Here is a 13204-nt window from a genome sequence, read left to right as displayed (position 1 = left end):
TATTTGTTTGTAGTTGTATTCGATATCTTAAAGTTTTTTAGATTTGAATGGTTGATTTATGTTCCTCCTGCCAGATATCCCATACAAGATAAGATATGGTTGATTTATCTTAAAAATATTGCTATATTTCTTTTTCTGATGGGATATAGCATTAAATATTGATGTTCCCTTTAACCACTTGATTTGTTGAGTGATGTAACGTGAATCTTTAAAAATTAATTTTCTATTTCAAAATAATTTTAAATTTATTTTTTATTTAAAAAATACTAAAAAAAAAAAGAGAAAAAACGTTAAAGAAAATAGTTTTTTTTTCATGTTTGATTTGATGGTAGAAAAAAAAAATTAAAATTAAAAATAATATATTTTTAAATTATTTAATATTTATATGACTTGAAAAATAAATCAAATAAATTTAAAAAAACGTATAAAAATAATTTATTAATTTTATAAATATTATTTTCCTCAATTTTTTTTTCCTCTATATTTATTTCCTCTTGTATTTTCTATCAAATTTTGTAGGAACTAAAAATGGGAATAATTTCCAAATGAGGCCATGTGTTTTGAAACCTTTTTTTATTTTTTTTTATTTTTTAAAAATACATCATCAATAAAAATTTTAATTATGAAGTGATTAATAATCTTTTGACATATTATATTATAATACTCTTAACATTTTTTTTTTTATAAAAACACCTCATCTTTTATTTATTTTTTTTACTTTATAAAAATGATAAAAACCCCATTAGGTGTAGATTAAATAAAAAATAAAGAATATTAAAACTAAAAATTAAAATGTAAAACCAATGATGTAAAAATAGAAATAGGGAAATAGCAGAAATCAATATTTTATATTTATATTTTTAGGTTCAATTTTTTTAATTTTAATCATTTTTTATTTTTCATTTCATGGTTGATGGTAGCTAATCGAGCTTTTATACAATTTTATTATTAAAAAAAGGAGAGATTTTTGTACCAAAAACATTAGATTATCAAAATATTCGATAGAAAGTTATTATTATCCACTTAAGGATTGAGGATAATTTTTTCATTTGAGGTGATATACACCCTTTTTGCAAATCTTAAAAATTTTATGGACGAGGTTTTATTATGTATTTTCAAAAAGGTATATAAGATTTTCAAAACAAATGAGTTGGTCTAGGAAGTATTCTTAAAAATTGTTCTAAGATAGAAAATGAATCCATTTACAAAATTTGAAGATATTAATTTTCAATGGGTGTTGAAAATGAATCATCAATCATATGATGACATATTTATATTTTTAATTTTAATTGTCTATATCGTAATGTCTCATATCTCATTTATTTGTATTTGTTCAACGATTTAGACATCATGATTCCACACACAAGGAATGTTTGAGATTTGGATTTTTATGAATTAATATTGATAGTTGACTTGATTTTCAGTTTACAACACTCAATATCAATGGTGTTATATTATGTTTTCAATTTTAATTGTTTGTACTCTAATGTCTCAAATCCTATTTATTTTATCATGATTTTGTACATGATGAATGATTGAGATTTAGAATTTCTTCAATTGACTCAACAAAAGACTTAATATAAATATATTTAAGTTATGTTTGGTTCTCAAAAAATATTAAGAAAGAAAAATACTAAGGAAAATGATTTTCTCATATTTGATTTTACGATAAAAAATATAAAATATAATCAAAATTATTTAAAAATTTATGCATTTTAAAATGAGTTAATCTTTATGTAATAAATGAAAATAAGTGAAATAGATTTAAAGAAACATATAAAATATTTTAGTGACTTTGAATCTATTTTTTTTTATTTCATTTTTTATTTCTTTTAATTTTTCTCTTTATTTTTTTCCATTTTCTCTCAAATTTTTTTTGGAAACAAGCATAACCTTAATTTTTATAAATAAAGAATATTTGTACCTAAATATTAATATATTAGATGATTTTTTTGAAAAATATTTTCAATTCACTTGTTCCATCATTAATATTATTTTTATTAATCTTTTTAAAATAAACATTTTTTCAATTTCTATTTAGTAGAATGGTTGAAAATATTTACTAAGAAGTATTAAGTTGTAAAATTATTTACATAAAAATAAATAAATAAATAAAATGTGGGGAAAACTTAAAGCCTAGTAGAACCTTTTTTGTTTTTGAGACTCAAAAACACATTTGATTTTTTTTTTTTTTTTTAAATATAGATTTTTTTTTTTTGATAACTTGCTTTAAAAATAAAGTATTTTCTCATAACATATTTACTTATTTTTAATTGTTTTTTGAAAGTTATTTTTCAAAAAATTATATAAAAATATAACAATGATAGAAAATAAAACACTATAAATAAAAAAATATTTTTATGAAATATTTGAAAAACAAAAACAGGTTGAGAAAATATTTTTTAAAAATATTTTAGAGTAGAAAATAAGTTCATCTATGGTATTAAATGATATTTTTTGCCATATGCATCATAAGTTTGGTGATAATATATATACATATTTTCAATTTTAATTATTAGCACTCTTACATCTCGATCTTATTTATTTATATTATATAAATTATCATACATATTCAACTTCTCGGGTTTGTCGGTGTCCATGGAAATTTTGATTTTTTTTTTGGGTTTTTGGTAAAACTCATATCACACATCACTCAATATCAATGGGAGAAAATGTCTATAGTTGGTGTCATATTCCCAAGAGAAATTAATACATATTCCAAATTCAAATCACATCAATCTTTTTATCATTTAGCACTTAGGGCACGGCACATAAGTCAATGGATTTCTTAAGTTAATTCACCGATATACTAAATATAAATATATTTAAGAAATATGTAATTAAAAGGATATAATAATCCCTAAATTATGAATCTAACCACTTTCATTTTTTTTAAAGTAATTTATTTTTTATATAAATATCATTTACTATTTCAAATATTTATATATAGATTTTTAAATAAAATGTTATTTAAAAAAAAAATAATGAGAACATTTTTGTCAAAATGAGACAAAAAAAAAATGGTTAAATTTCAAAAATTAGGTTTTCACATACTTTTTAATCAAATAACCTTATATTTAAATTTTATAAAATAAACATTTGATATCATTTTAATAACAGTTTTTTAATAACTTACTATAAAAGCAAACTATTTTTTGACAACATATTTAATTATTTTTATTTTTTTTCTAGAAATTATTTTAAAAATTAATTATACAAATATAAAAAGTAATAGAAAATAAAGCATTATAAACAAATTTTATTTTTTAAAAAAATATTGACAAACACAAAAACCAAGTTGAAAAAATTTCTAGACCCTATTTGAATAATTTTCTGTTTTTAAAAATTGCTAACATTGTTTAGCTATTATCTTTCGAAAACAATTTTTAAAAATAAAGTGGCGTATAAAATAATTTTTAGAGAATAATGAATTATTTTTATTATTTATTTTTTAATTTAAAAAAAACATGAACATGTTTTACCATATTTTTCAAAACTTGTGTTTAAAATTTATTTTTTATTTTTTAAATTAAAAATAATTTTAAAAATAAGTTTAAGAAAACATCATCAAACGAGGCTCCAAATTCTTGAAATTTTCTCAAAAATTATTTTGGAAAACATTTTCAAACGCTGGTTGATTTCAGACGTTATCAATTATGAAATAATTTAATCACTTATTTATATCATGTGACACATAATTTGCCATGTGAACACTTTGCACATGGTACGATAAAAGTACTAGACATTTAATCTTAAAAAACATATGTGATGTTACAACGTATTCTAAGGTTTGATTAAATTAATTGCTAATCCGAATCCAATTCCCGTCAAATTCAACTACTAGATCCAAATGGAAGGGCCTATATTATTTATTAATTTAAATATCTATTACCGAATCCCGTCAACGGTCACTAATGCTTTTCCCCAGGCCGTCACTTTCTTGAAAAATAAAAAATGTAACCTAAAAGTCTAAAACACGACATTTACATCATCAATTACGCGATGGTTTGAGAAAACTTTCACTCCAATGTAGATATTTTCGTCTGGTTTTATGGAATTCCAAAATTATCCAAGATATATTTTTCTCCAACGTTTTATTTAGCATTGATTACTTAGATTTTTATAAATAATTTCGATTTTTTTTAAAAAGAAAAATTCTATTATATATATTTATATCAAACTTTTAATTTAAACCTTTTGATATGAATAGCTAATTTTGTTTGATTTTAAAAAATTTATGTAATACTATTTGTTGAATGAAATTATAAATAAAAATAAAATTATAATATAAATAAATGAGATTAAAATAAGAAAAACTAAGTACAATAGGGTGAGATATTTTAATAAATTTTTTGTAATATTATTTGTTGAATGAAATTATAAATAAAAATAAAATTATAATATAAATAAATGAGATTAAAATAGGAAAAACTAAATATAATAGGGTGAGATATTTTAATATTCGACCTAATAAAAAAACAGAATTTGATGAATCGTGAAGTCAAATTAAATCAACGTGTGTGTGTTTTAATATGATATCTTAAAAAAAAATCTAAAAATGATGAAAATAATCCAATACCAATAATAATAATTTTATAACTATTTTTTCTACCATTAATCCATGTTATTATACATTTTAATTTTTTTTAATGGATGAAAATAATAATTAAAATATATTGTTAAAAAATATTCAATTTTTTGTTTTATGAATAAAAAAAATATATTTTTTTCTTTTTTTCTTTTAATTTATTTTAACAAATTGATCCTTATCTTCAAATATAATATTTTTTGTTATATTTTTTTAATTAATAATCCATCACCAATCTCCTGGTAGAAAGGATTGGGTGAGCGCGTGAAAAGGTTGGGGAAGAGAGTGATGAACTGGTCCAAGTACAAGCCTATCTGCTCCAGTTGTAGTCAAATAACCAACTACTCTGGAGACAAAAACGCCATTGATGAATATTTTGAACCTCAGTGATGAAGACAAGAGCTGTTAAAACTATTATCAATATTACCTTTATTCTCTATTATTCTCAAGTGGGGAGCATGAGGACAAAGGTGCTATCAGAGAGATCGTTTTCTCATATAAATTTTTTTCTTCTTTTTTACTATTCTCATGAAGATGACAACGACGACGATTCTTCAGCCCACCACGTGCTCCGTCACCCCATTGACTTTCTCGTTTTTTGGGTTTCAAATCTCCTGTTCTCTCACACCCAGCTGCATTGTTGCTTCTGCTTCTCCCTACTTCACTCTTGCAAGTAAGCCCTTTTTGATTTTTGATTTTTAATTTTTTTTGTGGGGTTTTTTTTGGGTGGTTTTGTTTGGTTTGAATTGGGGGGTTTGGGATTTTGGGTACTGTTTGGTTGGTGGGAAAATTGAGGGAAAAAAAGAAGTCAAATTGAATACAGCTGCAGCATTGGAAGGTGAGGAGAGATTTCCTTCTTTATTTTATTTTTTGGGAGGGGGGTTTTTTTGTTTCTGTTTTCTTGGATTTTTGGATGTTTTTGTATGATTTGAATTGTGGGGAATTTGGATACTGGGTACTGTTTGGTTGGTGAGAAAATTGGAACTTTTTGGCTGGTGGGAAAGTTGAGCTAAAGTCACAGCTATGCATTGGAAAACAAAGTGAGATTATTTATTTTTTCTTTTTTAAAACTTCATGGACTTTGGGTGTTTTTCTTTGGTTTGAATTGTGGGGATGGGATTGCACACTGTTTGGTCGGCGTGAAAGTCGGGGAGGAGAAATTCAGACTCGATATAGCGACAAGACTGGGAAGTGAAGAAGGATTTTTCATTTTTTTTATTTTTATTTTTAAAGAGAACTTTTGGGGTTTTTTTTTTCCTGTTGGATTGAATAGTGGGGATTTGGGATTGGACGCTATTTGATTGATGAGAAAGTTGAACTTAGCTAAAGCATTGAATGCGAATTGCGAAGTAATATTCTCTTTTGTTTAGATTTTTGGATTTCTTTTTAATTTGAATTATGGGGATTTGTGGTTACCCTCTGTTTGGACGCCACGAAGGTTGAGGAAAAGAAAAGGTTAAACTCAGTGCAGGTACAACATTGGAAAACCAAGTGGGAAAACTTCTCTACTTCGTTTTTGTTTTTTGTTTTTTTGGTTTTCTGAATGTCTTTTGTTTGATTTCAACTAGGGTAATTTATGATTGGTCACTGTCACTGTTTGATTGGTGAGAAAGTTGAGGAAAAGAGAAAGGTGAACTTAGCCACAGCACTGGAAAGTATAGGTTTAAGAATTTATCAATGGAAAACAGAATGCTTGAGTCTTTCTATCATTAAGCTTTTTTTCTTTATTTATATTTATTTTTTGGATTTTTGGTGTTTTTATTTGAGTTTAGTTGTGGGATTTATGATCACTCTCTGTTTGGATGGTGATGAAGCTGATGAAAAGAATGAAAGTTAGACTTACACGGCTACATCATTTGAAAGTGTTAGGTTCTGAATCTTGATTTCTTTAATTTCGGGTGGAAAGGAGTGTGGGCAATTTTCATTTTCTGGTGAAGTTTATATCTGCTTTTTATTATTATCTTTTATTTTTTTGGGTTTGAGTTGTTTTGCTTTGATTTGAATTATGGGGATTTTTGACTTTTTTTGACAGGCAAAGAAAGATATGCATATATAAACAGCAAAAGAAAAATAGTACACCAAAGTACACAAAAAGTACTGAAAAGTTACGCCTTAAAAGAGAAGCCACAAAAAACCACCCTCCCTCTTAACAAGAGCCCAATTGATCTACAAAATCAATAAAAGGTATTGAGCCTTCTCTTATATACATGCAAACCCAAACTTAAAGGTGCAAACCCAAGCTGAAAGGTTACAGAGGAACGAATGTTTCAACTTTTGATCAGTTTGTTCCTTGTTTTCAAATGCTCTTCAACTTCGTCCTTGCTAAATTGCCCAAAAAATGTAAAGAGGAGTGACTCTCTACACCTTTTTCCTTTTCCTTCCTACAAAGGAATCATGTCAACTTAAGAAAGTTTCTTTTACCGTGGATAGGAGCACCCAAACTACACCCAATAAGGAAAACATCTGCCATGGAATCCTTGCTTTGATACAGTGAAGGAGAATGTGATGATAGATACACTGTTAAGTTTACAAAGAAAACATCTTTTCTCAATCTGACATCAATACTTTTCCCTAAGTAGCTTCCTACGCAAAAAATCTCGCTTTGGACAATACTTAAGGATTCCTGTAGTGTCTATTAGAAAGGTAATTGACATCCTAGGTTCTAAGTCAAAATAGAAAGATTTAACCAAAAAAATGCCTATCTTTGAATCCTTCCCAATCACCCTCTCATTTAGTTCCCTTCTTAACAACTTCTCTAGCAATCTTGAGAAAAAAGTTTCAACAATGGCCAACTCCCAATCACATAAGCGTCTAGAGAAGTATGGAATCCAATGACCTCTAGTTCTTGTCTCTTCCTATAAATCCTCCACTCAAGCCTCTTTAGACGCAACTAAAGCATATAAGGAGAGAAAGGAAGTGCATAAGGGCTTCTCCACACATCATTTATCCTTTCAAATTTTAACTCTCCTATCATTACCCACTTCAAAGGAGGCTCTACTAAACAAAAGATCACATCCTTATAGCTTGCCAAATTTCAAACTTGTATCAATTTCTTACTTCCTAGGAACGTCACTATGATCTATTTTGAAAAAACTTCCCTTTAGAAGCAATTTCCAACTCCACTTTCCAAGGAGAGCCTAATTAAGAGAAGAGAGGCTTCTAATGCCCAATCCCCCCTTACTCCTATTAGTATAAATGACGGACCAACTCACCAATAGGTGTTTTCTCTACAACCCCTCCTCCCCATAGAAAATCTCTTTGAATCTTCTCTAACTTTAATTTGATCTTTTTTAGGGAATACAAAAAAGGGAATGTAATAGATTGACAAGTTGGATAATGTATTTTGAATTGACATAAGTCTCCCCTTTTAGAACTATATTGCCTTTTCCACATTGACAGTCTTTTACGAAATCTCTTTTCCATTGCCCTACACATCGCTATTGATATGAAAGGGGCACCCAAAGGCAAACCTACCCAAGTGGACAAAACTCTCCCCGCCTTACGACCCAACTCCATTACTAACTCCTCCACATTAACTACCTCCCCAATTAGGATCAGTTCACATTTTTCAAGGTTTATTTTTAGCCCTGAGCTTCAAACCATATGAGCAGTCAACTTAAAATGAAACATTTGATCTTGAGAATCCTCACATAAAAGCAAAGTATCATCTACAAACAAAAGGTGCAACACAAAATTGGTTTGTGATTGTTTGATAAAACAATTGGTTTGTGTTGGAGAAATTTCGTTAAAAAAATGGAATATCGGGCATGACCAACAAGAAATTTTGAGTGGAAATTTGGTGAATTGAGTTTCGCCAATGGCCCTTAATTTTTCAGCACCATAACACTTTTAATGTCAATTTTTTTCGACTCCATGCTAGCTTGGAAAAGGCATCTCCATGTCACTAGGGTAATGTTGCCCTTATGATATTCATATATCCATCTATTTATCTACACACACACATACTGAATTTATGTCTTGTAAACCTTTTAATATATTCATACAAAAATGAAATATTAAAATAGAATTTTAGTAAATAAATAAATTTTATTATCTTATTTAACTAATTATTGAAAAATATAAAAACCATCATGATAATCTTCTTAATGAGTTTTCATTTATATCTTTTATATGATAATTTAATACAATGGAAATGTGAACTTACAAATAAAATTATAAACATTTTTTTTAAAATTATACATATATCATAAGTTCTTTTATTTCTTTGAATACATCTAAACTAAATAGATTATTATTTTAGTATTAAATGCGTTTTCTAGTTTTGCATATTATTAAACACCATAAATTTTATCATACATATATAGTTTTATTCAATACAAGTATACAACAACTCGATATGTATATTATTGCTTGTTTTATCATTTCTTATAGTTTTTTTTCCCAACATTTTTATGAGTTTTGATCAATTTCCATTTCACCGATATTTTTTTTCATTGGATTTTCATTCGATATCTCCATAATATCTAACCACTGATGTTTCCACACCTTTCAATGTTTTTGATCCTTGATTGTCCTTTGTTTGGTTGGTCAGAAGGTTGGCAAAAAGAAAAGTGAAACATTATGCTGCCATAATAGTATTTTGAAGTGGCTGTTAGTAAGGCGAGGGAGTTGTTTTTTTTTTGTTTCCCTATGCTTTTTTGCCCTTGGCCACCTTCTATACATCGTGTATATCCTGCATGTTCTTTTGGTTGGCGCTTTTAATATAGTTATGTTTTTTTTTTTTTGATAGATAAATGGAAATTGTATTAAAAAATTATACATGGTGTATACAAAGTAACAACAACCAAAAGGGGCGAATACACAAAAATAATATTGTTGTTATTATGTACCCAAAAAAAAGAAAAAAAACTTTTGTTTTTTCTTTTTTTTTTTTAGTTGTTATTATGTACCAAAAAAAAGAAAAAGTATTTTAAAGTGGCTGATCTTGGAAATGCCTGAAAATTTGGAATAATCATTGACTGTGTCAATACCTTTGCTCATTTGATTTCTAGGGCACCAAAATGTTGGGAGTGAGGGCTGGTGTATGCATTTTTGCTCTGTCCTATTGTTGCTTCGTGCTCCTTGCAGTTGCGGAAACTACTAGTCCTTCTGAAGGTGAATTTGTTTAAATCTTATTTTTTCATGTTTTCAAAGTGTTTGTTTGTCTTTCTTTTTTCTATTGTTAGTTATGGGTATTTTGCTTTCTGTATACTCACAACAATACTGTCCTTTGATATTCTCAAGCTTATTGACTCTCTTATGTCAAAATTGCTAGCAACATTTTCTTTATATACTCTGAAGGAATGCGTTATGTATTATATCTGGTATTTTTGCCTTTCAGAAGCTAAAGTAGTGTATTTTTAGAAAATATTTAATTTTTTGTTTAAATTTAAAAATATGACTCTATTGTGTCAATATTGTTGGCAACCTTTTGTTTAATATACTCAGAAAGAATGTGTTATGTGCTATGTCTGGTGCTTTACCCTTTTAGAAGCTAAAGTGGTGTATTTTCAGAAAAGGTTTAAATTTTGTGTTCAATTTGATATTTTAAAATTTAGCTGATGAGTATTTGATATTTGTATATATATATATAAATATATTTTATGTTTTAATAAAGGAAATGGTGAAAAAAAAGATTCTGCTTGGGAATTTTGCTAGATTTGATTTAAGCAAAAAACACTATGGCAGGAGCATCATCGTGTGGAACAGCAGGATGCTTCATTCAGTTCAACTTTGTCGTATAACTTAGGTTTCTCTGCCAACTAAATAAACTTGGTTTTTTAGCTTCCCAGTTTTCAGAATTTGTAAATTTGGAATTTGCAAGTAATGAAGATAAAGATGTTAAATTACACTTATTTTAGATGTAAATATAGGAAGTGATAATATTTTGTTTCATTATTTGTTTAAGGGTTGTTATTATTTAGTGACAAAGTTTTATTAGAGTTAATTTATTTATTTATTTTTTATTTTTATAATATTAGTAAAATTAGTGTCCTATTAGAGTTAGGATTTTTTATCTATATATAGGCCAAGTGATGTTAAACACTCTAGACTTTTTGATTAATAATATTCATAATTATCTGGAATCTCTCTCTTTTACCTCTATTTCTTTCATTTATATTCTTTTCTCTCTACTATCCTACATCAGCTAGCTTAACAAGTTTATTGGGTATTAATTATGATTGTTGAATCTGTAGTACCACAATCATTTTGGCAGAGAATCATAAACCTTCTCCAAGCCCCAATGTCATTTTCATCATTCAACTCATGGGTGTAATCTTATTATTTTCCTTCTGGTAGTACTGACTTACCAATAAGTTCTAATGCCTCTCTCTTTTTATGGTACACTTGATGTTATTTTCTAGCATTTGGACAAAATTGTTGTGACTAAACTGTTCAATCTAGAATTTTCAGACACTTTGAAGCCATCTTAGGTCCATAATGGTGCCCAGGAAAGAGCTACTGTTACTACTGGAAGATCCATTAGTATTCTTGGTATTAATGGCTTTGAATCATTGATAGGAATAGCTTCGATCAGTTCTGGATAAATTATGCAAATGAGACATAGCGGCACCACTTCAACCATCGATTATTCAGGTTAGATCAGGAGAGGGTGAGTGGTTCAAGTGGAAATGAAATCTGAAGGAATAGAAAGGAGATTTATGATAGATTTGAATAAGAAGTTTACTCTCTGATGCTTATCTTTAGCATTGAACTGAGTGTATACTATTGAAATCTGTGCTGGGTGGGTTGAAGTCAAGGGCCATCCCTTTCATTTCTGGAAGAAAGTGTTTGAAGTGGTTGGGAATCTCTGTGGCCTGGTGATGGCCATTGACTGAAGTTTTTGTTTTCTGGATATATAAAGCTTTTTTTGGTAGTGGAGTTCGAGGACTAAAAGTTGCATTTATTTATTGAGCTATGGATCATGGATATTCGTTGTTATTTTTTCAGTTGAAAATGAATAATGATTCAAGCTTCAAGTCATGCTACTGGACTGGGTTGACCCATTGAGTTGCGGAAGAAAAGAGAGAATAACATGGCAGCATCTCTAAGCAGTGAGCCGATCATGTGGCTTTGGATAAGCCACATACATAGACATTTATGGAGCTGAGAGAAGGGCTTAGGAAAGGATGCTTTTAGCTATAGGTACATTTCTCAAGCTGGTTAAAAGATTGGTTATTTTTAAGAGATCTGTGGCAGGTTAACACGCTAAGGTCTCTTAAATCTTAGGTGCAAGATGCAGTGGATGGTCCACAATTGAGCAAAATAAGGAGAAAACTAATAAACTAGTGCAATGCTAAGAGAGGAGCCTCTACTCTCGTTGATTTTATCAGGGGTCTACTGTTCCTTGAGTTTGGTGCTTTATTTTTCTAGGAGTGATTTTATTTTTCTTTGTATACATCCTTGTTCAAGTTATTTTTCATCCTTCCTTTTCCTGTTATTCTTACTTTTATCTAGACAATTCAAGTATAGTTTCTAATTTTAAAAAAATTAAAAAATCTCTGGTGATTGAGAGTAGAGTTTCTTATTTAACACCACTTTCTTAGATTCTTCTTCCTAAGAAGAGAGGGGAAGAAGACATTAAGGATTTTAGGCCAATTAGCCTTGTAGGCAGTCTTTATAAGCTTCTAACAAAAGTTCTAGCAAATAAGCTAAAAGGATGATCGGAAAAGTGGTGTTAGATAACCAGAATGCCTTTGTGGGAGGTAGGCAGATCCTTGATGTAGCTTTGATAGAAGATGAGGCAATTGATTTGAGAAAAAGAAACTTCAGGTCTATTTTGGTTTGTGAATTGGATATAGAAAAGGCATATGATCATGTGGCTTGGAAATTTCTCTTTTCAATTATGGAAAAGATGGATTTTGGTCCTAAACGGAGAAAGTGGATTCCTTTTTGCATTTCTACTATAAGGGTGTTAGTCTTGGTTAATGACACTCCTACTGATTTCTTCCAAACTTCAAGAGGCTTGCAGTAGGGGGAGATCCTCTTTCCTTCCATCATTTTGTGATAGTCATGGAAGCCCTTAGTTGTCTATTATCAAAGGCTAAATAGGATGGGTTTATTAATGCTTCAAAGTCAAAGGTAGAGGGGGAGGAGTTATGCACATGTCCTACCTCTTATTTGCATATGATGCTATTCTATTTTGTGAGGCCAATTTGGATCAACTAAGATATTGGGGGTGGGCTGTAATTGGCTTTGAGGTCATGTCAAGTTTGAAAATAAACTTGCATAAAAGTGAGCTTATTTCAATTAGAGAAGTGGAGGGAGTGGATAGATTAGCATCTATGTTTGGGTGCATGGTAGGGAGGCTTCTCACTTCTTATCTTAGTCCGCCTTTGAGAATGCCTCACAAGTTTTGTGTTGTGTGGGATGTTGTTGAGGAGAGATTCAGGAGGAGATTGGTCCCTTAGAAGAAGCAGTACTTGTCAAAGGGAGGAAGATTAGTACTTATAAAGTGCACTATCTCAAGGTTGTCGATCTCTTTTATGTCTCTTTTTTGTAATGCCCTGGAAAATGAGGATTAGATTAAAAAAAAAATTTAGAGAGATTTTTTGTGAAATAATCTATTAGAAGGTAATAAGATACATTTAGTGAGCTGGTCTACAGATTGTAAGG

The 13204-nt window shown here is 28.7% G+C and overlaps 1 protein-coding gene across 8 annotated transcripts in view; it reads left to right on the top strand.

Annotated features, from left to right (window-relative positions):
• Positions 1–4934: 4934 nt before the first annotated feature.
• Positions 4935–13204, top strand: part of LOC100243382 (probable LRR receptor-like serine/threonine-protein kinase At1g06840) — a 43456-nt gene continuing 35186 nt past the window's right edge. The window contains exons 1-3 of one of the 8 annotated variants that reach the window (XM_059738859.1): positions 4938–5261; positions 6027–6059; positions 9601–9703. In XM_059738859.1, coding sequence (XP_059594842.1) covers positions 9610–9703 — 94 coding nt within the window. In that variant the 5' untranslated portion in view covers positions 4938–5261; positions 6027–6059; positions 9601–9609. Of the gene's footprint in view, positions 6060–6156; positions 6219–9600; positions 9704–13204 lie in introns of those variants that run through there. The other 7 variants (XM_010654818.3, XM_010654820.3, XM_059738860.1 and 4 more) reach the window with 7 other exon arrangements.

The sequence above is a fragment of the Vitis vinifera genome, chromosome 8 (genome assembly GCF_030704535.1).
Source record: "Vitis vinifera cultivar Pinot Noir 40024 chromosome 8, ASM3070453v1".
Classification (NCBI taxonomy): domain Eukaryota; kingdom Viridiplantae; phylum Streptophyta; class Magnoliopsida; order Vitales; family Vitaceae; genus Vitis; species Vitis vinifera.
Note: the sequence above shows the minus strand (reverse complement) of the source record. Positions and strands in the feature narration are given on the sequence as shown.